We start from the raw sequence: 22,865 nt of genomic DNA, 5'->3' as shown, positions 1-22,865 counted from the left end.
CATTTGAGACAAATGATTTTAGAAACGATTCCAACTCAACTTTCATTATTGTTATTATAACGAAATGTTTATAGTGGCTCATATTTATTTTGCATTAGAATTTTAAGTTGAAAATGTCCCTTTTCGAGTCAGTTTTTATTTCATAATGGGATTTTCCCAGTAACGCTTTTATTTGGTGAAACTTTTTATGTCAAAATATCCCTTTTCATGACAGTGGTGATATGCCCCCCTTTGTCTGCAAGCTCAACAACTGCTACCAGATTTAGCCATTTAGCACCTGTTAGCTAGAGCAACAACAATGCTTAATTATTTCTCAATCAACTATGTAGCTTCTGCCATAAAAACCACCTTCTAATGATTTAGTTTAACAACGCTGCACATGCTACCTAGCTGGCTAACTAGCTGGGCAGGATTGTGACCCTTTTTGCTCAAATTCAAAGTGAAGAACCAGCAACAGCAGCAGCTAACATGAGCTAGTTAGTTCAAGTTACCTCAACAGTAATAATTTTAATAGTCCCAGTAATAATCCTAAAAAAAAGGCACACGACTCTGAAGATCAGAAAGAGTATTTTTCTTTGTTTGTGCGAGCCAACAGGAGCTAGATAGCAAAGCTAACACCAGCTCTTCACTTCCATGCTGAGTAATAATCCAAGAGCCTAGTTAGCCAACATGAGCTAGCATGAGCAGCTTTACACAGATGGTTTCTGTGTCTCTGTACTGTGTGTCAGACTAACTTTTTAATTTTCACTGAATAACGATGGCATTGTCTTTGCTGTAGCTAACAGGAGCTAGCTATAGCTTAACTGGCTACATTTGGTAGCTGTTGTTGAGCTTGCTGGCTGAAGAGTGAATAAGACTTTCCATAATGAAATAATAAAAAAAAACATTAAATCTGTTATTTATCTGCTTTTTTCAATAGAATAATGAAATAACATTTCATAATAATCAGTTGAGTTTTGATAATTTCTTCAGTCACAGTATTTCACAAACTTTAATCTAATATTTAATATTTCCAGTAAAAGTTTTGTTTCTGACAAGTAGGCTATCATTATCTGCAGAGTTTATTTTAACCTTTTTTTTTTTTTTTTACATTTGGCAACACACCAGAATCCTAAAACGAGCACCATGCCTGGACTCATTAACAAGGAGAACCGGAGCGCTCTGCCCCTCAGTGTATCTGACATCACTTCCTGTGTCAGGGGTTATACTCTGGCCATGACAGCCTCTATGACCTATGAAAATATCGAGGATCATGCCATTGAGGGTGAGTGTGCACACTACTAATTAGTTTGCTTGAGCTATACCCATGTGAATGATAGCTACTTTCACCTAATTCAAACTCAACTTGCTGTGAAACACACTGTTGTAAGATTCACTATTATCGACTGAATATTTGTAATTGCTTGTTTGCTGCCTCTGAATCATGATCTTATTTCTACTGCCTGTTAGGGATCTTCATTTATCCACTGGAGGAAAATTCCATTGTTGTGGGGTTCGAGTCTATGATATCCAGTCAGATTATAACACTGCAAATCAAAGACAAGGCAAAAATTGACGACTGTTATCTGGATTGCTGCAACACATCCAATGGAGCCCTCCAGAGTGGCAGTGGTAAGGTTAAAGCTGCTCTAATCAAGTTTGTTATTTTAGCAGTTCTGACAAATTATCATGTGTAATGTGAAAGCATTCATTTGTAGCTGTTATCACCTCACTCTGCACTTCCCTTTCAACTTCATATTGTGTTTTAGTGTCTTTCAGCTCATTGTTTTGGCTATACATCATGAAACTTTGCTGTATTGGTTCACTCCCACCACTCTCACTTTCAGTGAAAAAGCTCAGATAAACCCACTGTGCACTACCTGCTCAACACAAAACAATAGACAGATAATGTTGTCGACAAGCTGGTGGAGAATTTATCTTAAAGAGCCCTGTATTTCCCTCAGGAGATGGTGGAGACCAAATAGTGTTAAAAGGAGAGTGACTATTACATTTACTTACAGTACATTTGTAAGGTTGTCTGAAACATGGCTTCAAATGAATGTTGACCCCTTAACGCAGATTGTCATGAATTTGCATCATACCGCTTTAATCCACATTGCAGCCGAATTGAGCATGCATTCCTCTAATGCCGGTTTGTGCATATTCAGCACACACCGAGGAACCTTTTGCAAGCAGTGGTTTCTCATCGGACCGGTCAAAGTGAAAACTACATCCGTTGAGTTGTTGTTACAATGAAATGGTTGTAAAAATTATTTGATCAATGTTTGAAGGGACACTCCACCTACTTGTCGTATGGGGGGTAATACTGTGAAATCAATTCTTTACTGCACAGCATGTCATCAGCATTATCTCAGATCAGGATTGTGACCTCGAAATTATGTGGGACCCAGCATTTTTTGAGCTTGACTCATGCTAAAGCCTAAAAGTCTGCCTTTGCAGCTTCATCTAGACCCCCAACTTTATAGAAGTACAATAATAAAATGTTGGAGCACCCCTCTAAGTCTTCTGTTGCATGGGTAGCCATGTGAACATATTTTCATCAGATGGACTGTATTTATAAACATAATTCTGGGTCTGGTTTACATTCCGTAGATACAAGCGCAGTCATTCAGTACGTGGTTTCAGATGAGTGTGATATAATAATATCATAGTATACTACTTCACTTGAAGTGGAAATACCTCTTGTATAATTAACTCTGAGGACAATCGTTTGAAAGACTGCACCAGTAATGTCCAAGGTCTTTCTAAAGATGCAGCCGAGTTTCTGTACTAAGATCCTAATTACAGGAGCATCAAAAATCCTGATTGCTTAAATGAGTCAAGACTGAATAATCAGGTTTTTAAGGTGTCAAAAATAAGTCTGCAATTCCTGAATTGCTTTTTAATTAGCATGGGCGCCTTCAGGACCCTATAAGTTGTGCTGAATTGTAAAAATGTGGTTGCTTACTAATCTAATCTGGTGTTATAGGACATGTAGTGATGGATGAGGATTTGGAGAGGACAGTGTTAGTGGTTTACCTTGGCATCATCCCTCCTATGGAGACAGTCCATATTCTGGTTAGTACCTCCTCTGAGCTCTCCACCCTTCCCAGCGGAGGCATCAGGGTCTCATCTCCACCGGTGTGTACACCTCGGGTACAGAGGACCATCAATGAGGAGCAGGGACTATCCCCAAACTTCTCCAGACCGTAAGAAAATACACAAATTCATGAAAACAGTATAAAAGTCACCAGCTTGTTGGGTCAAAATGTGTTGTATTGCACCACAGACTGGACTTTTAGGCTCCAAATATATCTTTTGCAAGGATATAAACTGATAATACTGTTATTTTATATGTTCATTCAAGATGGCTCCATTTTAATGAGAGTTGTGCTTTGCTGCATTTAGGCGGGACAGGCATACTTGTGCCTCAAGTCCTCATGACCAAACTCCCAACTCCCCTCAGCTGTGGTTGGCTTCATTACTGGAGGAGGAGGTCATCAACTCAATGGACTACGAGTTTAACTTTCAGCTGGAGATACGGGCTCCGTATCTCCTCGCAGGTCAGAGAAATAGTTAATACTAACAATGCATTTGATAGATTTATTCTCTTAAGGCAAGTATACTTGTCAGTTGTGGAATTGCACCCATGAACTATCTGGAAATAATACTGGTTTTGTCACTGTATAATGATATAACTGGCCTGATCACATGAGATAGCCTGTTATCAAGCATTGCATTTCAGTACCTGAAAGCTTTCATATCTGCAACGAGAAGTTGTAATTGTGCTTCCTCCAGTGAAGTGCAGAGAAGGAAAAAACGGAACATAAGTGTGTTAAAAGAATGATTAGACATTTTGGAAAATATGGCAATTTGGTTTCTTGCCGTGAGATGAAAAGATCAATAACCCATCCATGTTTATGTGTGTGAAAACTTCAAGTCGCGTGGCTGTTTCTTGGCCGGGAGCGCTGAGTCTCGTTGTTACCATTGTCAAGCAGCATCAGCCAAGAAATAGCCAGCCGCATAAGCCTGTGTGTTAATTTGTGAGCTTTAGAGGTGCAGGTAGGTGGATTTTTACACCTTTAGACTGAGCCATGCTATCTGTTTCCTGCTGTTCCCTTTCCTGTACATACATTATCTTTCTTTTTAAATCTTTTGGAAATTTGCGCTCTTCTAAATGTGAGTCATTCGAGTGGGGGCTGTCGCTTTGTTATACTGTTATTACTGGAAGTGGAGCCACTGTTTATTTGATCTGCTGTGGTTGCTGTCTGTGTAGGTGTAGAAAGCCCCTCTCATGCCATCCGAGCTGATGCAGACCCTCTGGCTCGCTCTGCCACCAGCGTTGTCATCACTCTGGCTGACAAGTACACTTATGACTGTCCTGTCAAAATCCTCATCTACCCCAGCGGTAGGTCCACAACTTCAAAACTCACTCCCAGCATGGCCCCTTCAATTTGTATTTCCTCCCCTTCTTTTCCAGCATTTTTGGTGTGAAGCTTGAAATCATATCAGTTGCGAGGTGATTCAGTGCTCCACTTGGTGTGTGTGTGAGTGCCTCATCAGAAAAAACAGGTCCTCCTGTTGTAAATGTATGACATGCCAGTGGAATCAGACTCCATTGTGTGGGTGTGCAGCGTCAGGTCTTTTTTTCCCCTGTGCTCACTGCTGTCTTGACCTATAGTATGTGTGGGCCAGTTGTCTCCCAGAGGCAGGAATGAATGAGCCACGGCCTCGCAGATCCAATAGGCTTCTTATGAAGGTTTTGTTCACAAACAGACCTGCTGCCAGTGCTGGGCAATTTAATTCAGCTCAGACTGATGCTGCAGTTTCAATCAAAACATGGATACTCAGCTCAAGCAGAGAGATGGAGGAAATTGAGCTGCATTATAGGCATGCATGTGTATGTGTTATCACACATCATCAGCTTGGTTACTTAAGGCCACAAACACAGGCTGTGTGTCAATACCACACAGAGTGCAATTTAATACCTGTTTCATAGTCAAAGCATGAGAGTATGAAAGATCTAAAATGAAAATCAGTGGAGATGATAAGGGTGAATTTCTTCATTTATTCATATTTAGAACATTTTTTTTTTTACAGTATTTCCCAGCTCCCAGTGTTACCATTAATTAATATTTCACATTAACACAGAAAATGGATGGATGAATTCATGGATGGATCAACCAAATAAAAAGTAACTAATTAATTTAAGGTCCATATGTGGATTTTATGTAAAATCAGAGGTTTGGAACAATAGTACTGCCAGTTTTTGCTAGAATCACATGCGAAAAACAATGTTACTGCCTGCAGCAGGCTGGGTGACAAATAAGGCCTTTGTAAATAAAATTTAAGCTAAGGACTTTTTTTTATGAGAAAACTGAAATCAATGCTTTTCAAGACCTGCAGATGCCTTGCACTGAAGAGAAATAACAGCCCCCAGGACTCACACAATCCTCTGGGCTCATTTTTGTTGTCCTGAAACCACGCTGTGGTTCAGCATCTTTATTTGCAATCACCTCTTGATTCTCACGTCAGGACTAATTCTGCACAACAGATAACCACACTCCCCCATGGTGTCAATTACAGGCATTGTCCATCTGATTTATAATCTGTCTGTAATATGTGTAGTTATGTCTTGGTCCTGACCAACTGTGTCGCTTCAGAGCCTCACGTGCCACATGTGCTCATTGAGAATGGAGACATGACGCAGGAGGAGTACGATGAGTATCTTCACGGCCGGAGCGATTTCATCAAGGCCACCAAGAAGGACTCCAGCAATGAGAGGAAAGTGAGTGTGACATCAGCACCACGTACCTGAACTGAAAGCAACACCATCACAACAATATCATTTTGAGGAGCGTGTAAACAGTAGAGCAATATCATGAACAATGTCCTAAAACAAATGGCTTTTCTGAAGCTGAAAGATTATATCTCATTATCTTGTGATATCTAACAATATAATGAAATCCAACACTATGATAGCACACAGTATGGTTTTAAATTACAAGAAGGCTGTATCAACTCCTGTCTGACACACTCTCAACAAATACTTAACACTATGATGCACGCAGAGGTATTATTTCTGCACTTTTATTGAATTGGATTGAATGAACTTCTGCAGGTGTGACACCCTCTGTAAATCCATAGGCTCGTGAAATGTGGAGAGTTATGAATGTATCTGTTTTCCAAGATGTCTGTCTGTCTACTATGACAGATAGATAGATAGATAGATAGATAGATAGATAGATAGATAGATAGATAGATAGATAGATAGAAATAGATCAAAATAGCGAGCAGTAAAAAATTATATACATAATAATAAAATAGCAAAATAGCAAACAGTAGTAATGAAAAGTATTGCACAAAAAAGAATATCTACAGCAAATGGCAGTGTGTAAAAAATTAAGTGTACCATGACTGTAAGCATTACACACAGTGGAAAAAGTGAAAATTTGTGAAATAGGACTATGAAGAACAATAGAACAAGAACTATATAAAAAATCTAAATAGCAAGCAGTAAAAATTATATACATAATAATAAAATAGCAAAAATAGCAAACAGTAGTAATAAGAAGTATTGTACAAGTATTGTACAAAAGAGATACATACATATATATACACACACAGAGAATATATATCTTAAAAATACATTACAAGTCAACTTAACCACACAACATAACATGAAACCTACTAGTCAAAAGCTCAGATGGCAGTTAGCTAACTGCTACTACTTAATTAAACTAGCTAGCTTTAGCCGAAGTTCAACTAGCTGTTTTCTTCTCTATCATGCTTAGACTTAGCCTCTACCTCAATTAGTTATGTGGAATAACAAGCCAACAAGATGTGTAACTGCAACATAGATATTTTAGATCAGCAGGAGAACAGTAAGTAGCCTAAATCTAGTTTAGCTTTAGCTAAGGCTAGCTGTGGCTATCTCACCAGCTAGCTAGCATTCACTTGAGTACTAGTAAATTCTACATGCTGCTTTCAAGGAAATTATCTATTTTTAATCATATGTTTTTAACATACTGTAACATATTAATTTTGAGCAGTTAGAGCAGCCTACGGTGTTTTGCCTGTTAAACATTATTAATGTATTTTCACCTTTGTGAGTGCTGTATGTGTCCTTTGACGCTCTGCTATGCGACCACAGACTGAAACAGCAGGGATAGGGAGAGCACTTAGCCATACAGCAAATATGTGTTTCTATGGAAACACTCCAAGGCTCATCTCATTCTGCCTGGAATTTCCTGCACATCCACATTAATTGATGTGCTCTGTCTATCGACCCGGCCACTTCTCTCTTTTTTTTTTTTTTTTGCCTTGTATAAGTGTTAAATGAAAGCCTGCACAAATTTATAAAAAGTCCAGTTACCTCATGGTGCCAAATCCCCCATAATCTATGGTTTTGATGTTGATCTGTCTGTCTTTACAGGTAGATATCATTCACAGGCGACTCCATAAGGACATCCTCCACAACCCTGTGGTCATGTTGAACTTTTGCCCAGACCTCAAGTCTATTAGCTCGGACCTGAGGAAGGTTCATGGCGAGTTTATCTTCCTCATTGACCGCAGCGGCAGCATGAGCGGGGTTAACATCAACCGTGTGAAGGTATTTTAATCTCAGTCTGGTGTACGCTGTTGTATTTCTTGCATAGATGCAGCTGCAAACATACGCTGATTTACATATGAATTGTAACATATGACACATCATCTCCAGTTTACAGATGCTTTTTTTAAAAAAATCCTATTTGCAGATTTGAATGAAATGTGGAAGAGCGTTATAGACGACGCCGAAAACATCTAAATATACACATTTTTAAAGAGATTAAACGTGATATGTCACTGGAGGCTGTAGATTTCAAGGCTCACAGCCATACAGATTCTGCAGTCTTTGGAGATTATGGATGTGGTTAGCCAACTGTGTGAAGGGCAAATACACAAGGATATTGATCGGACAAATCATTCACTATTCACAAAATGTCTCCCAGTTGCTAGGTTTTAGACAGCCAGTCTTTGAGGCCTTATCAGACTTCATGTGATGTTTCTTCAATACCTGCACAGCTGGTATGTTTTTTTTTTGGAATATGTTTGTACGTTATTTGGATGCTTATGCACTGATGTTGCCTACGATGTGAGACTGACTGCTGTTCACTCCTGAGTCAGACTCAGGCTTTTATTGGATGTGTCTGATACTATACAGTATAGGCTTAAGGCCAGGGCAGTGATGTAATGACTATTTACCACTGATCTTTCAAGAAATCCTGCAGATTACATTTAAAACTACCTCTTAAAAGTAGAACATTACATATTGAATTTGTTCTTTGTTGATGCACCTGAGCTGACATGTCAGGCCAATGTGGTTTTTGTGCTCTTCCCCTGACTGAAGGTTGAGATAAGTGTTTTTTTCTCCAGTAACTGCTCCTCTGCAGCAGAGGGGCCAGTGATGAATGAAATGACAGTGTGATGCCACTCTCCACTCATCCCCGTCCTTGAGCTGTGCAGAGATGACAGCTGTGTGGAGCGCTGCGCTTCAATTCAACCAGACATTTGCAGACGTAGCTGTATTAGAGTGGAAATGATCAAATAGTTCAACAGGGCATTAAGCACTTCACGAGGAGAAGAGTTTTTGTTCTGTTCTATTTTCTGGACATGAACTTAATCTGTTCTCGGTCTATTTCTGTTAGGATGCCATGGTGGTGATTCTCAAGAGCCTTGTGCCAGGCTGCCTTTTTAACATCATAGGCTTTGGCTCTACGTTCAAATCACTTTTTACAAGCAGCCAGACGTATGAGGAGGTAAAGTAGTCCTGCAGTACATTACTGCCTAATATTTTACAGATTTTACAGATTTTTTTTGTGCTATGTTAGTGCAGCATTTGTGTTGACTGCAGAGTACAGCTTCTGGAGCTCAAGAAACCATAGTTTATCTTTTCTCCTCCTCATCTCCACAACTCAGGAAGCCCTGGCCCTGGCTTGTGAGTATGTTAGAAAGATCAGAGCAGACATGGGTGGGACCAACATCCTGGCACCGCTGAACTGGATCCTGAGGCAGCCGATGTTCAGCGGACACCCCCGCCTGCTCTTCCTACTCACTGACGGGGCCGTCAGCAACACGGGCAAAGTTATGGAGCTGGTCCGCAGCCATGCACGCTACATCAGGCAAGTTTTACTGTTAGCACGCTCTGTTTTCAATGTTAGGATAAGGAATGATGATCAATAAGGAGTGAGATTTCACAGATATTGTCATTACTGTTTAATAGGAGCCTTTGTTGTCAAAGCCATTGTGTGTGCTGTGTCTAAACAAATTACAAAATGACCCATTTGTTGCTGAATGTGATTTGTGACATGAATGTATGTTTGATTGTTGCTTGGTTTTTAAGAGCAAGCGCATTAGCAGCCGCTGTAGTACTAACAGCTCTGGCAGACAAGCTATTGTATGTTCTGTCAAAGCAAATGATGATACATTCATCTTTTGTGTATGTCCATTGTGCAAATAGCAAAAACCACAGCTCATGGATACCATGAATTCAAATCCAAGGATTGTCAGGGGCTTAAATGAACACCTGGTTATGGAGCTGTAATCCCCTCAAAATGAAATCTGGAAGTATGAATGCATTGAATGTAAATGTCAAACATGATATATAACACCACAAAGAATCTGTCAGATTTATGCAGCCTTGATTGTAGAAAGAAGATTGTTTTAAAGCTGCATCTAGCGTAAGGAAGTAAAAACGCTCCCTGAAGGGTGCAGTCACCAACACTGAGAGTGAGCGGCGGTGGCTCAACAAATCTGCAGTGCACAGGGAAATCATTTCATTTTGCAGCTTGCATCTGAGTCTCACGCTGTGAATCCCTCTCCCAAGTCACTCTGGAAATAATTGACTTTTGATGAATGCCCCCAGATGATTGCATTAGGTTCACAGAGCTTGGCCAATTCGTCAACACTTCCTGGGTCATTATCGTACTCTGTTTACAAATCAGTGCAGCCAGTCAGAGATCAAACAACGATGAATCGCTGTTCTGAAAATCCACCTGAGGTTTTTAACTCTGTGGAAGGGGACATTTCCGATTCAATCTACACTCTTTGATCTCATTAAAAATGCAAAGGGACATGGCTGGTGCAATGAAATTACCCAGTCCATCCCTCTGCAAAAAAGGAAATAAAAATGGCCCCAAAAAAAAGCATCTGCTAACCTACCGAGCAAGAAGTCTGAGAAGGAGTGGGCGTGTCTCAGCCCTCAACCATGAAAGATCATTTACTGTCTGTCTCTGTAAAATGTGCAGACATGCTGAGATGACACCTGTTACCATGCACATATATCTCTTATCTATCTGCAGTGTTTTAATGTGCTTGTGCAGATGTTTTACGTTCGGCATAGGACAGAATGCTTGCAGGAGGCTGGTGCAGGGACTGGCAACAGTTTCCAAAGGAACAGCAGAGTTCCTGGCCGAGGGAGAGAGGCTGCAGCCCAAGGTACTCATTTCCAGCTTTGGGTATCACTCCTCATGACAGCCAGCTATTCTTAGGGGCACTGGAGAGCCATTATGTGGTGGTTTCTAAGCACGGAGTGTCTACCTCGCATATCAGTTAGGAAATCATATCTCAGAGATGCTAGTCGCTTTATGTACTGATCAAGGAGAGGCTGAATTTTATATATCTGAACGTCTATTTTAGTTGGCTTATTTTTACCTGACAGATGATAAAGTCCCTGAAGAAAACCATGTCTCCAGTGCTCAGTGACATTTCCATCGAATGGCTCTTTCCCGAGACCAAAGAAGTGCTGCTGTCCCCAGTGGGCAGCACCTTTCTGTTTCCAGGGGACAGTCTGATTGGCTACAGTGTGGTTTGTGACACCACCCGCTACCATGCCAACCCAAAATCAGTAAGTGCAAGCTTGTTTTGTGAATAGTTATGCAAAAAGCAACCTCAAATTACACAGTTTTTTATGTTCAGTTAGATTGATAATTTGTATCATTTAAATCATTGATGCGTTACCTCTGAAAGGTTTACCTAAGGAGATAAAAAAAACTGAGTATGAAGAAGATTTTAAATCAATCTTATGGAAGCACTTGTCTAAGATATGTCACCCACTCAAAATCTCAACAGGATAAAAGGAGGCGATACAGCATGATGCGCTCTGTTGAGTCAGCCAGCTCTGTGTTTTACCACTCTCAAGAAGAGGACCCAGGGAAGACAGGTGTCAGCACACCTGGCCAGGGGTCCTACAGGGACGCACTCTCGGGCCCTCTGTGTGACTCTTACCAGGACTCCATGATAGACAGCAGCCCTGCCACCACAGAGCAAGACGGCATGGGTAAGAACTAAATGAGGAATTTCCAGTTTCTTAGACTACAGTCCACTAGTCTAACATTCAGATGGTTAGCTTAAGTAGTTACAGTGTAGAAGTACTGTAAGTGACAAAGTATCTGCTCTTTGCTTGGCTGAAGGTCATTCAAAAGCAGTTTGAGGGTACACTAAATCAGAGCTTGGTGTGGAAAGTTTCTTCTAATTAGAGGTTATCTGTAAGACTAATGGATCAGATATTAGTGGTAGATCAATAAACTGGTTAGGTCATTCAATCGGTTGATATTAGCATATTGCAGATATATATTTGTATCGATGTATATTTGGATGAAAAAATTGGGGTACAGAAATGGCAAAGTATGTTTGAGCTAATTTAGAAACGATGTCACCACTACTGTCCGCTAGAGAGCACTGATAAGGTGATTTTTAACTGTAAAATGTAAAAAAAGAGGGATTTTAAACAAATAACTCCAATATCCAGCATCACTAAATAAGGTTTGGTGAACCAAGTATCTGCTCTTTGGTTTGCTGAAAAGATGCTAAAGATGGCAATGTCAGTTGCTCTGTCCATCGCTTTGGTCTAGACTGAAATAGTTAAAAAAAACTCCTGGATGAATTTTGTACACACACTCATGGTTCCCAGTCAGTGCATCCTGTGGATTGTCACAAACATTACCTGCAAAGCTAAGGACATTCCTTTGTGCTTGGTGCTAATCAGAAAAAATTAGCATGCTACACTAAGATGATAAACGTGGTAAACATTATACCTGTTAAACATCAGCATGTTAACATTCTCACTGTGAGCATGTTAGCATTCTTAGGTTAGCATTTAACTACCTCATCATTGACTACATTTACATGCACACTAATATTCCACCATTATTCAGAATATGGCAGTTTTCTGAATTTTATACATGTCATGTAAACAGCATATGCTGTATGGATATTCCAAATTAGGCCTTATGGAGCATTTTCTCATTAAGCCATGTGGGTTATGCCAATATTATTCATGCATCAGGAGCACTCTTTGGACAGGTGTGCAGTGCATTCAGAATATGCCTCTCCATTGGGGTTTTTACTGCAGTTAAAACACAGTTTCTTGCCCATTTACTGTCAGCTCTTTGTGTTGTCTTGCCAACAGTTGGCAAGGCTGGGGTAGAGAGGGATCACAAAAGAAAAGCCCACAAACACACTTACCTTTAAATATGATAAAAGATTAGATACCAACTGATTTTTGGATATGCACAAACGCCCTTGTTTACAAGATGGTTGTTGAATGCCTGACAATGAAAGACTGTGTTGGTTGGATGCACAGCTGCATGTAAAAAGGAATTTTAGTTGTATATCAATTTTCAAGTAAACATCATCGTCATTAAGTCCAGCCTCACACAGCTGCTAGCGTGGCTGTAGACTTCATCTAAGATAGTGGTTGCACATAACAAGCACTACTAGCTAGTTATTCTATATGGGATGCTTTTGGAAATGTAAAACGAGTCACTCTGCATGGCAGAGGATATTCCCTGTTCAGGGAAGAACTGACCCCCAGTGAAGAAAAGCATTGGTGAACTGGGCGGCATTATTTTTTGCTTTAGCATTCTTGAACCAACAATCAGCAGTTCAGAGTGGTCAAAATAAACAATTATTTGTATGTATGTCATGGATTGTAATTCAGAATTTTTCTTTGAGTTGATTATTTCTATTTTTGAACAAAACATCAGGCTTGGATTGTAATTCATCTCCAAGAAGGCGTGCATACAGTACCAACCAGATAATAGACTACAACCCGGCAAAGAAGGTCTTCACTCCCAGTGATCCCAGTTCTGTGGTGGCAAAGAATCCACTGAGGAGAGCCAAAGTCCAGGAGCTGATAGGCCAGATGAGCCCTGAGCACGAGACGCAGTGGAGGAACGACTACCAGGTGTGCTCTCACATGATGAAGAGTAACATATGCATGATTGCTTTTGAGATGATCTGCAGTGGTTTAGTTTGAAAAATGGATCAATAGTTAGCTCTAATGAGTTTTCTTTAATAAGAATAATGCACATTTTGTATGCTTAAGTACACATATGCACATTAAATAAGCCACCATCAGTTATGGATGTAAAGGCAAGAGAATTCTCCGTTGTCATTATGTGGAAAATGTATATTTGTATTCAGTCTGTGTTAACAAATTAAACAGCCATCTGACCTGTGTCTGGACTGGAGTATAATCAAGAACAGACTAATGCGCTCTCCTCAGTAATGAGAGGCAAAATGTATGACTGGTAATTAGTTTTGAATATTCCTCTGGGAGTATCTAACCAGAATTCACTGGCCTGTGAAGTAATTGTTTCTTCTCTCCATTGCGAGCACACCATGATTAATCTATATTTAATAGTTCTCAGTAAATATTATAACCTTCAATTCAGTGGTTTGTGTATTGCCACATACATGAAAGAAAAATAAATTGAGATATAAATTAAACCTGTGCAAGATGAAGATGAACCTCAAAACAGGGCAAACAATCCTTCTGCTTCATTCATTTGAATCACGTTGTCATACTACGACATCAAATTAATTGATTTCTAAGTCCCGCTTAAACACAAAGTTGTTAACCCCCTATTCCCTAACCTTCCTCTGTACTTAGATACAGGTACCCAGTCAGTGTTTCATTGATACCTGATATATCCTAAACAATTACACTTTAATTTGTGGGCTGTAATTAAAGTGTGACCAAAGTGCCAAACATTTCTTTGTTCTAGCTTCTCAATTGCGAGCACGTTTGGCCAATGTGATAATAAACTGGAGATATTTGGGTTTTGGTCTGTAATTGCTAAGTAAATAATTGTTAATTGCAGTTGCAGTATAGATTATTCATTTAGTTTAATCAAACAACAAACATCATGAGTCACAAACTGTTTGCATCCAAAAAGAAATCCTATGATTTTGTGTGTGACCATGTAATATGAGCTGCAGTGAACACACAGCAATACCCACAAAAACAAATAAAAATATGAGCTTCCATAACTTATGAAAACTTTTTTGCACCAGGGTATTTGAAAACAAAAAAAAAACAAACAAAAAAAACTTTCTTTTGCTGTCAGCCACAGCTGGCAAGCCTGTGTGCCACATCTTCCAGAGGGCGTCCCGCCAGCTGTCACAAGCCGCTCCCTCAGCAGGAGCCGCTTCTGCAACAGGAAGCCGCCTCAGAGCCTCAGCTTCATCCCCAGCCTCAGGACAACCCTCAGCTCAGCAGCAACGGCACTCCGCCCGCAGCTCGCAACGCCTCCGGGGAAGATGGATCCAGATCATCCACTGACAGCCCATCTGTAGGCAGCATCGGAGATACAGGTGAGACCGCAACCATTCTGTTTCACTGAAATGTGCAGAGTTTATTGATGTACTGCATATATCTGCATGTGCATGGTTTATGTTGGACCAAATCTGAATGAATCTGTCTGCAAATGTGTTATGTGTAAGTTGTTTTATGATATAATAAGTTTTAAAGTCGTCATCATCTTTTACCCAAATCAGACACATGATTGTCCCTTTAGGAGTAGCTCAATTGCTCAATTGTTTTATTGCCATGAGGTCGCTGGATGGACACCACTGTCACTTGTGTCTCTTAAAAATAAAGCTGCATCCAGTTCAGCTTTGCATAAAGACAAACATTGGGAAACATCTAGCCTGACTCTCTCTAATGGTAACAAAAATCCACCTAACAGCTCCTCTAAAGCTCACTCAATATGTTTGTTAATCTGCACAAAAATTAAAGAGTAAAAGTGGCAAGTTGCATTATTTCAAGATGTTACATTTGGCACTAATTCTTGGCAAGGACCCGTAACCTCCAGGAGTCCGTATGAATTAAACAAACAAGATATTTCATGTTAATTACTGAGCTTTTGAGGTGCTGGTAGTTAGATTTGTATACTTGTGGACAGAGCCAGGCTAGTTGTCCACCCGCCTATCATGTCTTTATGCTAAGATAAGATAGCTGTCTCCCAGCTCCAGCTTTATATTGATTAGGCGGAGACGAGAGTGGTATTGATCTTGGCGTCATCATGAGGTTGCAAAAACCAGCAGAGACTGCTGGAAGTCACTGACTGAAAAGATCTAGAACCAGAGCCAGGCTAGTTTTTTCACCTGTTTCAAGTCTAGATATCAAGATACGAAAAATGGCAAGAAAACAACTGTTCCACAAAATGTTTAACTACTCATTTAACGTGATAAAACATGAAGTCCCAAAAGTAAAACAAATCTGCTTTGGAAGTAAACTGGAGTAACCGAAGCAATAAAACTACCAGCCTTTGAATTCAAGCCAAGACCACGGTGGATATTCAGCCTGATGTGACAAGAATCTCAAAAGTGGATTTCTATCCTAAATCTAAGATGAGGAAGGCTGACACTTCAGTCTTGGCAGATCGAGCACAGAGGTGACTTTCAAGGAGGACAGGAAATGTTTTTTCTAAATTTGGGAACAAAACCGAAAATTAATCAGGAGATGAATAAGGCACAAATGAGGTAGCACTTCAGAAAACAATTACTGGAGCTCCATTCAAGCAGAATGAACACAGACAGCTTTGGAAACGTAGCGGGTGAATCAATTTAACATAAATCCCGTCATAAGTGAGCAGTAGCAGGTGACGAGCTTCAGATGAGTTTGAATGCATGTCAGTAAAAAAGGGCAACTCTCGTGATATTTCAGATGGTTATGGACACCAGTTATGTCAAGCAGAAACCCCACAAGAGCCCCAAACGTCAGATCTGGGTACAGCCAACCAGCACAAAGGTGACTGCAAGGCCGTGGTGTCGGGACTGCTGTGTGGGAAACCAGCGAGGTGGGAGGTTGTCTTCGATATCGAGCCCTTCCTGAGCGGCCGAGAACGCGAGGAAAAGGTTCACGAGGAGCTGTGGAACGAGACCTTCCACCACCTGGCTGGACGCTCCATCATACACGACTTCGAGCACATGGTGGACAAGGAGTGTGAGATCGAGCACGGTGAGCCCTACGGTGATTTAAGAGTTTTTAGAAGGAGGGAGCTGTTGTCTCACAGCAGCTTATTTCACAGAGGTGTTGACATTTTATGCATAAAACTTAGGAACAGTGAACCGTTTTGGGAAAATACGCTTATTTGAGTTCAGTGAGAAGGTTCATACCGCTCACAAATTTGCCCATTTGAAGCTATAGCCAGAAGAGAGTTAGTTTAGTTGAGCGTAGAGACTGGAAACAGGGGAAAGCAAATTATTGATTAAACAAAGGGACAGGTTAGACTGATTTTTCTCCCTTTTGGACAGAGCCAGGCTAGCTGTGTCCTCCCATGGCTACAACTTTATATCAAATTTATCATCTAAATCTCAGCAAGAAGTGATGAAGCACATCTCCAAAAACGTCAAATTGTTCCTTTAGGCTATGTTGCATATGAATGTAATGTATGATTCATGTAATCATGCACATTTGGAATAATGTTAGTCAGTATTATGTAATACAGTATAATGCTATGTAAAGTTATGTAATCCTATTAAATGTTACGTAATCATGTTGTGTTTATTGTAATTCACAGGCTCTGGGAGGAAGTACCAGCTCTATGCTATTCACACCAGCAAGGCCTGCAATATACTGAGCAAATACACCGCGTTTATCCCCATCGACCTGGACACTAATGAGTATTTGCAGACATGCACTGAATACATAAACCCCAGTAAGTCATATGGATTCAGTGTGAAAAAGTCAGACGTTTTGGGTGATATGCTTCTTGGCTTTCACACCAAAAGTTAGATGAAAATATTGATATCACTCTCATATCTATTCATTAAATCTGAAGCTACAGCCAGCAGACAGTTACAGCAGCTTAGCTTAGCATAAAGACTGGAAATGAACCAGCACCTCCAAAACTCACTAATTGTAAATGAAATGAAATGAAATAATCTATCAAATTGTTGATCGTCAGCAAATGAATTGGCAACAGTTTAAATAATAGAATCGTTGATTAACAGAGTAAAATTTGCGAATATTTCCTGCTTTATTGAAGTTTTTTATGTTGTGAAGATTTGCTGCTTCAAAAGTCAAAGTCAAAAGTTGTGATGTTCATTTCTCACCAATTCCATTTCATAGACCAAATGATTACTCGGCTACCTGAGAAGACAATTAACACATTAACTGACAATGAAAATAATCATTAATTGCAGTCCTGAACATGCTGGTTTGTTTAAGTAAAAATAGCACTTTGCAGTTTTACATAGGTTCAAAAAATAAATTCTCAAATTGACCATCATAACATTGTACTGGGAAATATGTACAACTAGTGCCAAAACATATTGATATTTATATGGACTAAATTATGTTCTACTCAGCTGTGGGGTCTCTAATCTGATATCAATGCGGTATCATAGAAACGTTCAGTTTCTATGTACATATACTGCAGTTGTGAGAACAAATATACTAATTATGGGAACCCATGAATAATAAATTCTCTATGCCTTCATACTTGGCGTACATCACATGAACTGATTTCATATTGTATGCATGTATTATTCAGTAACGTTTACTTAATCTTCAAAGCTCTAGAAATAAAACTTGCTCACTTACACCAACTTCTCATTTTCATCAAACCAAAATAATGACAGCGGATTAACATTATAATGTTAGTATGACGGGAACAGTTACTTCCTTAAGATTTGCCATTACTTTGAGGTTGCCAGGCAACCAGTGGAGACTCTAAAAAGAAAGCAAACATGCACATTTCCAGAATATTCAACCGTCCCTTTACCTCTCAATGTTGCAGCCTGCAGGTTTGTCACAATACTGAGCCTAAACTGATTTAGGTTCAGTTAAAAGCATTCCTAAATCCCAAACTGTATTAATCCCCAATCACTTTCAAGTTGTGCAACACAGGTATATGTCTGCCTCTTAAATTTAATGATAATTTTGTGTTCAGGTGAAGGTCTGAAGAGGGGCTCACATTCCAGGTCTCATTCAGGGAGCAGGAAGAACAAAGGCTACTCCATCGGACTGGGTCGCTCTCAGTCTGGCGGCATGTCTGAGGAAGCTGAAGATGTCCTGCTGCCCAACAGTAGACTGCATTTTATATATTCAGCTCACATTTCAATCACAACTTGATCAACAGCAGAAAGCGCTTTACTAACCAACATGAAATACAGCAGAAAGAAATCAGAGCTATAGAGAAAGACAGACATCTTTTATTGAGAGTAAATGTAGTGAATAGACAGGAAATGGGATGTCATACTTTGGGGAGAAGGTGATATGAGATTTTTCAAGATTTATGTTTCTATATTTATATTTATTCAAATCTGTCTTTACTGGAAAAGGAAAATTTGCATCTCCAGCAACAGGAGCTGTGAGACACTGAGCATCAGTGAGTGCTGCTTTACATTAAAATACTTTGACTTCAGTAAAAAGGGCACAACATTTAAAATTGGTTTTCAGTGGTGGCATAGCAACAGCAGGAGCTAAGACTAGCACACAGCTTGAGCATCTGTTCGGCACTGCCACTTAAAAAAAGAGGTGCACAGTGGGCACAGATCAGTTACATCAGTGTTGCCTGATAATGCTGTTTTTTTTTTTTTAACATCTAGTCTGTTTTTTCTGAAAACTAATCTTTTTGATAACTGTCGTAGATGCAGAGGATGGTGTCTCTCCATGCAGCACCCCTTCCTCCTCCGGCTGGGAGAGGTGCAGCTTTGCAGAGGGTAAGTAAGTGCAACACATCAGCCGTTCAGTGAATTTGCTGTGTCTCATCCACTTTCCTCCACAATGACCTTTGACATAAATTGGACACAAATTATTATGGTTATTTTCTGTGCAACAAAACTATTCCAAATATGAAACATGATACTATTGACATTCTAGTCCCCCTTCTCGTAAGTGATGACAGAAGAAGAGGGCATTTATGGGCTGTATTGACAAATGCTGTCTGGACTTTTGACAATGAGCATCTACTGAAGGCACAGACACACACAGGAGGAAGTGAGAGACAGCTGCTGGAATATACTGTTTATCCTCCGCTGTCACTGTTTCATCTCTGTGGGTGTGTTTTTCTTCTTGATTATGTGTGATTCATGTTCAGAACTAAATAACAAAGTGTCAGAAAATGTCACTGCTTCTCTCTCTCTCTCTTTCCTTGGTCTAACTCTGCCTCTCTGTCTCCAAGTCTTCCAGAGGAGTCCGTCTGTGACCTCTGATCAATCACAGAAATCGGTGGAGAGCCTGTTTTCTGCCAGGTGGGTGTTTGGGGACTGGCTGGCTACATAAATATGCTATATACGCAAACGCAGGGACTTTAGCTCAATAATTGTTTTAATGGCTGCCTGACAAGGCATCTTCATTCATTTCTGTTGGCTGATTCCGACTTTTAGAGCATGCTGTCTTTAGGTTAATGTATTAGGACAGTACAGGACCATTCCATAACCAGTCATGACCAAGTAATAATGACAATTTGTTCTCCCCTTAAAACAAGACTAAGAGTGTACAGCCATAGTGGCTCTGTGAGGCTGTAAACGCAGAGTGAAAAGCCAGCTTTTTTAAAAAAAAAAGAGCGGAGAAACAATAATGTGTGTGGTTAATAACACATATATGGAAGGCATTCATAGAGTTGAACTCGGCGCCGGCAAACAAGAGTGGCAAAATAGCTGTTATGTAAAGAGAGTTGGAGAAATGGGTTCAAGCCCTCGCTCCTTTCTCACCTCCACACGCACCTATGCTGCGTGAAGTCAGCGTGAATGTTTGGTTGTCAGTTTCGGAAAGTTACAGAAGCTGTTTGACACACTTCAGGTGTCAGAAAGGTGTGTGTTTGTGTGTGGTTGGGGTGTCCATCTGACAGTCATCTGACAGCAGCATGCTTTTATGCTCACAATGACAATGCTAACATGCTGGGGGTTTTTTTTGCAGATGCAATATTTACCACGTTCACCATCTTGGTTTAGCGTTGAAACATATTTAGCTGATTAGCACTAAGCACAAAGTACAGCTGAGGGTGATGGGAATGTCATTAGTTTTGTTTGGTCACAAATCAAACTGTTGGACAACTTGAAAATTTGACCTGACGATGGTGCTAGATGAAAAGTTAAAGGGGACATGAACATCTGTACCACATTTCATGGCAATCCTTCCAACAGCTGTTGAGACTTTAAAACACAAAACCTCACTGTGGCGAAAGAGGAAAAGTCAGGGGATCATCAAACGCATCTGGATTCATCCTCTGGGTACCATGCATATTTAGTTTGTGCAAAATGTCATTGCAATCCTTTGAAAAGTTGTTTAGATTTGAGTCTAAACCAAAGTGAATTTGCATCGCCAATGTGCTAGCCTGGCTTAAAATAGAAATCTACAAATGTAGCAGAATAATCAATATAAAGAATTGCTTTCCTATCCTGATAGTAGCGGTGCATTAAATCTAATAGTTGTGTGCGTTTCACTCTCTCTCCTCTGTTAGATTGGCCCTCAGCAGGACTCGTCTCCTGACTCGGGCTGCCAAAGGATTCATGTGTCGATCTCACAGCAAGTCCGGTGATTCAATGGGAGAGAGTGACAACGAGAACAAAGACTACATTCCTCTGGTGGGTAGCAGATCTGCACATGCCAATGCTCTGTCAACCTTGCATGTTTTCGGACGGACACTAATTTGAACAGGCTGTAGATCTGTCTAAAGAGACAAATCTGTCCCAATCTGTTGAGCCAGTAAGAGTGCATGGCAACAATAAGCAGTAGCAGTTCCAACATGTTCTGAATAGTCCAGAGTGCTACGATGTGCTACATGTTAGCATGCGTGCAACTTACAAAAGAAAATTCAGAGTAAAAATTCAAAAAACAAATCAATGTTACTTGTCACTCTTAGTTTTGCCCATAACTGATCATGGAAGGCGTCATAAAACCTGGCCAGATAAACTGAAAACCAAGCAAACTACACAACTATGTTTTTGTGAGCACTGTCATTATTTTTCTGCCGAGCAAAAGAAAATACCAGTCATAGAAAAATCCTCTGTAATTCAAAACTTTGCATGGGGGGCTAAAGCAGTGCTCAGACTTAATGTAATATTGTGAGGCCATTCTCTGCCAGTCCCTCAAACCACCAAGGCCTTAAAGGAGGCTCTAATTATGCTGCACATGCCACCTTGTTCATGTATTATTCATCTCTTTTCAAATCCAATGGAAAATGATAAGAATAGCTGCCCCCGAAATGATTTTCCCTTCCTTTCATAATACCAAGAGGTGTCCTATTGGAAGGCACCTCATGCACCAGCAGATGATTGGAGGAGGACATAACGAACCATGGAAGACGCTTGTTACAATATGCAGTGCAGAGGAGAAAACAGCATGCACTCATATCAATTGATCAGGGGCTCCCTCACTTTTTTATTGTTCTCCACAGGTTTTGTTGCAGTTGGCTAGTGGTGCATTTCCCCTGGACACAGCTCTGTGTGATGCCATTAGCGTGCCCATGGACAAGCTAAAGTGGACGTCCCCCTTCAACAGCCACCGCACCAGCCTGGGCCACCTGTCCCACTCCAGCAGCCGCCGTGCTGAGAGCGCTGATGACGGACGCAGATCGCTGTGCGAGCCAGAAACAAATCAGCAACCTGCTGAGCACATTGTAGGCAACCACAGCCCTTCACATCTGTCCAGGAGTGCCTGGATGGTGGATGCTGGTTCCTCATCATTCGGAAGTGCAGCCACCACTGCTGAGCCCCAGCTCTCTCCACACTCTGAGGTGGACAGTGGACGGGGTTCTGGGTCAGGGGGCTTGGAAACAGCATCTCCCAGCTGGGCACTAAAGAGGAAGCTGGATCCAGAGAGCATGGTGTGGGCCACAGCTGTGGCTCTTGCTTGGCTGGAGCACAGCTCTGCCAGTTATTTCATAGAGTGGGAAATGGTAGCCGCCAAGGCCAGCATGTGGCTGAGTGCACAGGACATCCCAGAAGGCCGAGACTTAGCCTCCATCAAGGCTGCTGCCAACCAGCTCTTCATCATCCTCAGACACTGGGATGAAAACCTGCAACTGAACATGCTCTGTTACAACCCTAACAGTGTCTGAGGCCTGCTAGTCCAGGACTGAAAATACAGACCACTGAAAGGACTCAATTCTATATGATACTATGCTAACTGAGGCTGTACTATTCTCTGTTCAGCAGTATGTCCTCTGGAGTCTGATATTGCCGTGCAGTTGTGAACAATGTGTATTTTCCTCTGTTCGTGTGCTGTTCCACTAAACATATCACAGGCTCTTCAGAGGCACTATGTGCAAGCTATTACCTCGCTGGTGCCATATACTGTAGCTGGATCCCCGTTAGCAAGGGATCTAATCAGAGCTATGTGACAGATTTGGTTTCATGGAGAAGAACGTCAGTGTTAAATTAGTAGCATGCTGGATCACTGACCATCAACATCTGAGAAAAGCTCTTATTGTCATCATATTGATGTTATGAGGAGAATGCTGCAAAACGCTTGTAAGAGAAAACCGTTACATCGATTGACAAACACTGTTTTTACATCTTTACAGCATTTCCTGAATTGATTGTGTTGTGGAAAAGTGCCACAGGACAACAGTGACATCTGAGTACTTGCTAGCAGGACTGCCTGTCTTTTC

General features: G+C 40.7%; 1 protein-coding gene across 1 annotated transcript; it reads left to right on the top strand.

The window, feature by feature from the left end:
- The first annotated feature begins 1,125 nt into the window (after positions 1-1,125).
- Positions 1,126-22,313, top strand: vwa5b1 (von Willebrand factor A domain containing 5B1). Its single transcript, XM_041946432.1, has 21 exons — positions 1,126-1,264; positions 1,450-1,611; positions 2,969-3,188; positions 3,388-3,542; positions 4,256-4,387; positions 5,643-5,767; positions 7,415-7,591; positions 8,667-8,777; positions 8,938-9,140; positions 10,341-10,455; positions 10,679-10,864; positions 11,089-11,296; positions 13,005-13,204; positions 14,370-14,616; positions 15,971-16,264; positions 16,827-16,964; positions 18,201-18,335; positions 18,901-18,972; positions 19,434-19,503; positions 20,715-20,838; positions 21,651-22,313. The coding sequence occupies exons 1-21, from the start codon at positions 1,126-1,128 to the stop codon at positions 22,311-22,313; spliced, it is 3,876 nt and encodes a 1,291-aa protein (XP_041802366.1).
- The last annotated feature ends 552 nt before the right edge of the window (positions 22,314-22,865 follow it).

This window comes from Chelmon rostratus, chromosome 10 (genome assembly GCF_017976325.1).
Source record: "Chelmon rostratus isolate fCheRos1 chromosome 10, fCheRos1.pri, whole genome shotgun sequence".
Classification (NCBI taxonomy): domain Eukaryota; kingdom Metazoa; phylum Chordata; class Actinopteri; order Chaetodontiformes; family Chaetodontidae; genus Chelmon; species Chelmon rostratus.
This window is presented reverse-complemented; position numbering and strand designations above follow the sequence as displayed.

What these genes read in the sequence shown, in the direction of transcription:
- vwa5b1 (XM_041946432.1), top strand. Translation starts at nt 1,126, where the DNA reads ATGCCTGGACTCATTAACAAGGAGAACCGGAGCGCTCTGCCCCTCAGT. An exon ending in GGCTCCGTATCTCCTCGCAG is followed by an intron (nt 3,543 to 4,255) that starts GTCAGAGAAATA and finishes CTGTCTGTGTAG; the next exon opens with GTGTAGAAAGCCCCTCTCAT. An exon ending in AGATGTCCTGCTGCCCAACA is followed by an intron (nt 18,336 to 18,900) that starts GTAGACTGCATT and finishes TAACTGTCGTAG; the next exon opens with ATGCAGAGGATGGTGTCTCT.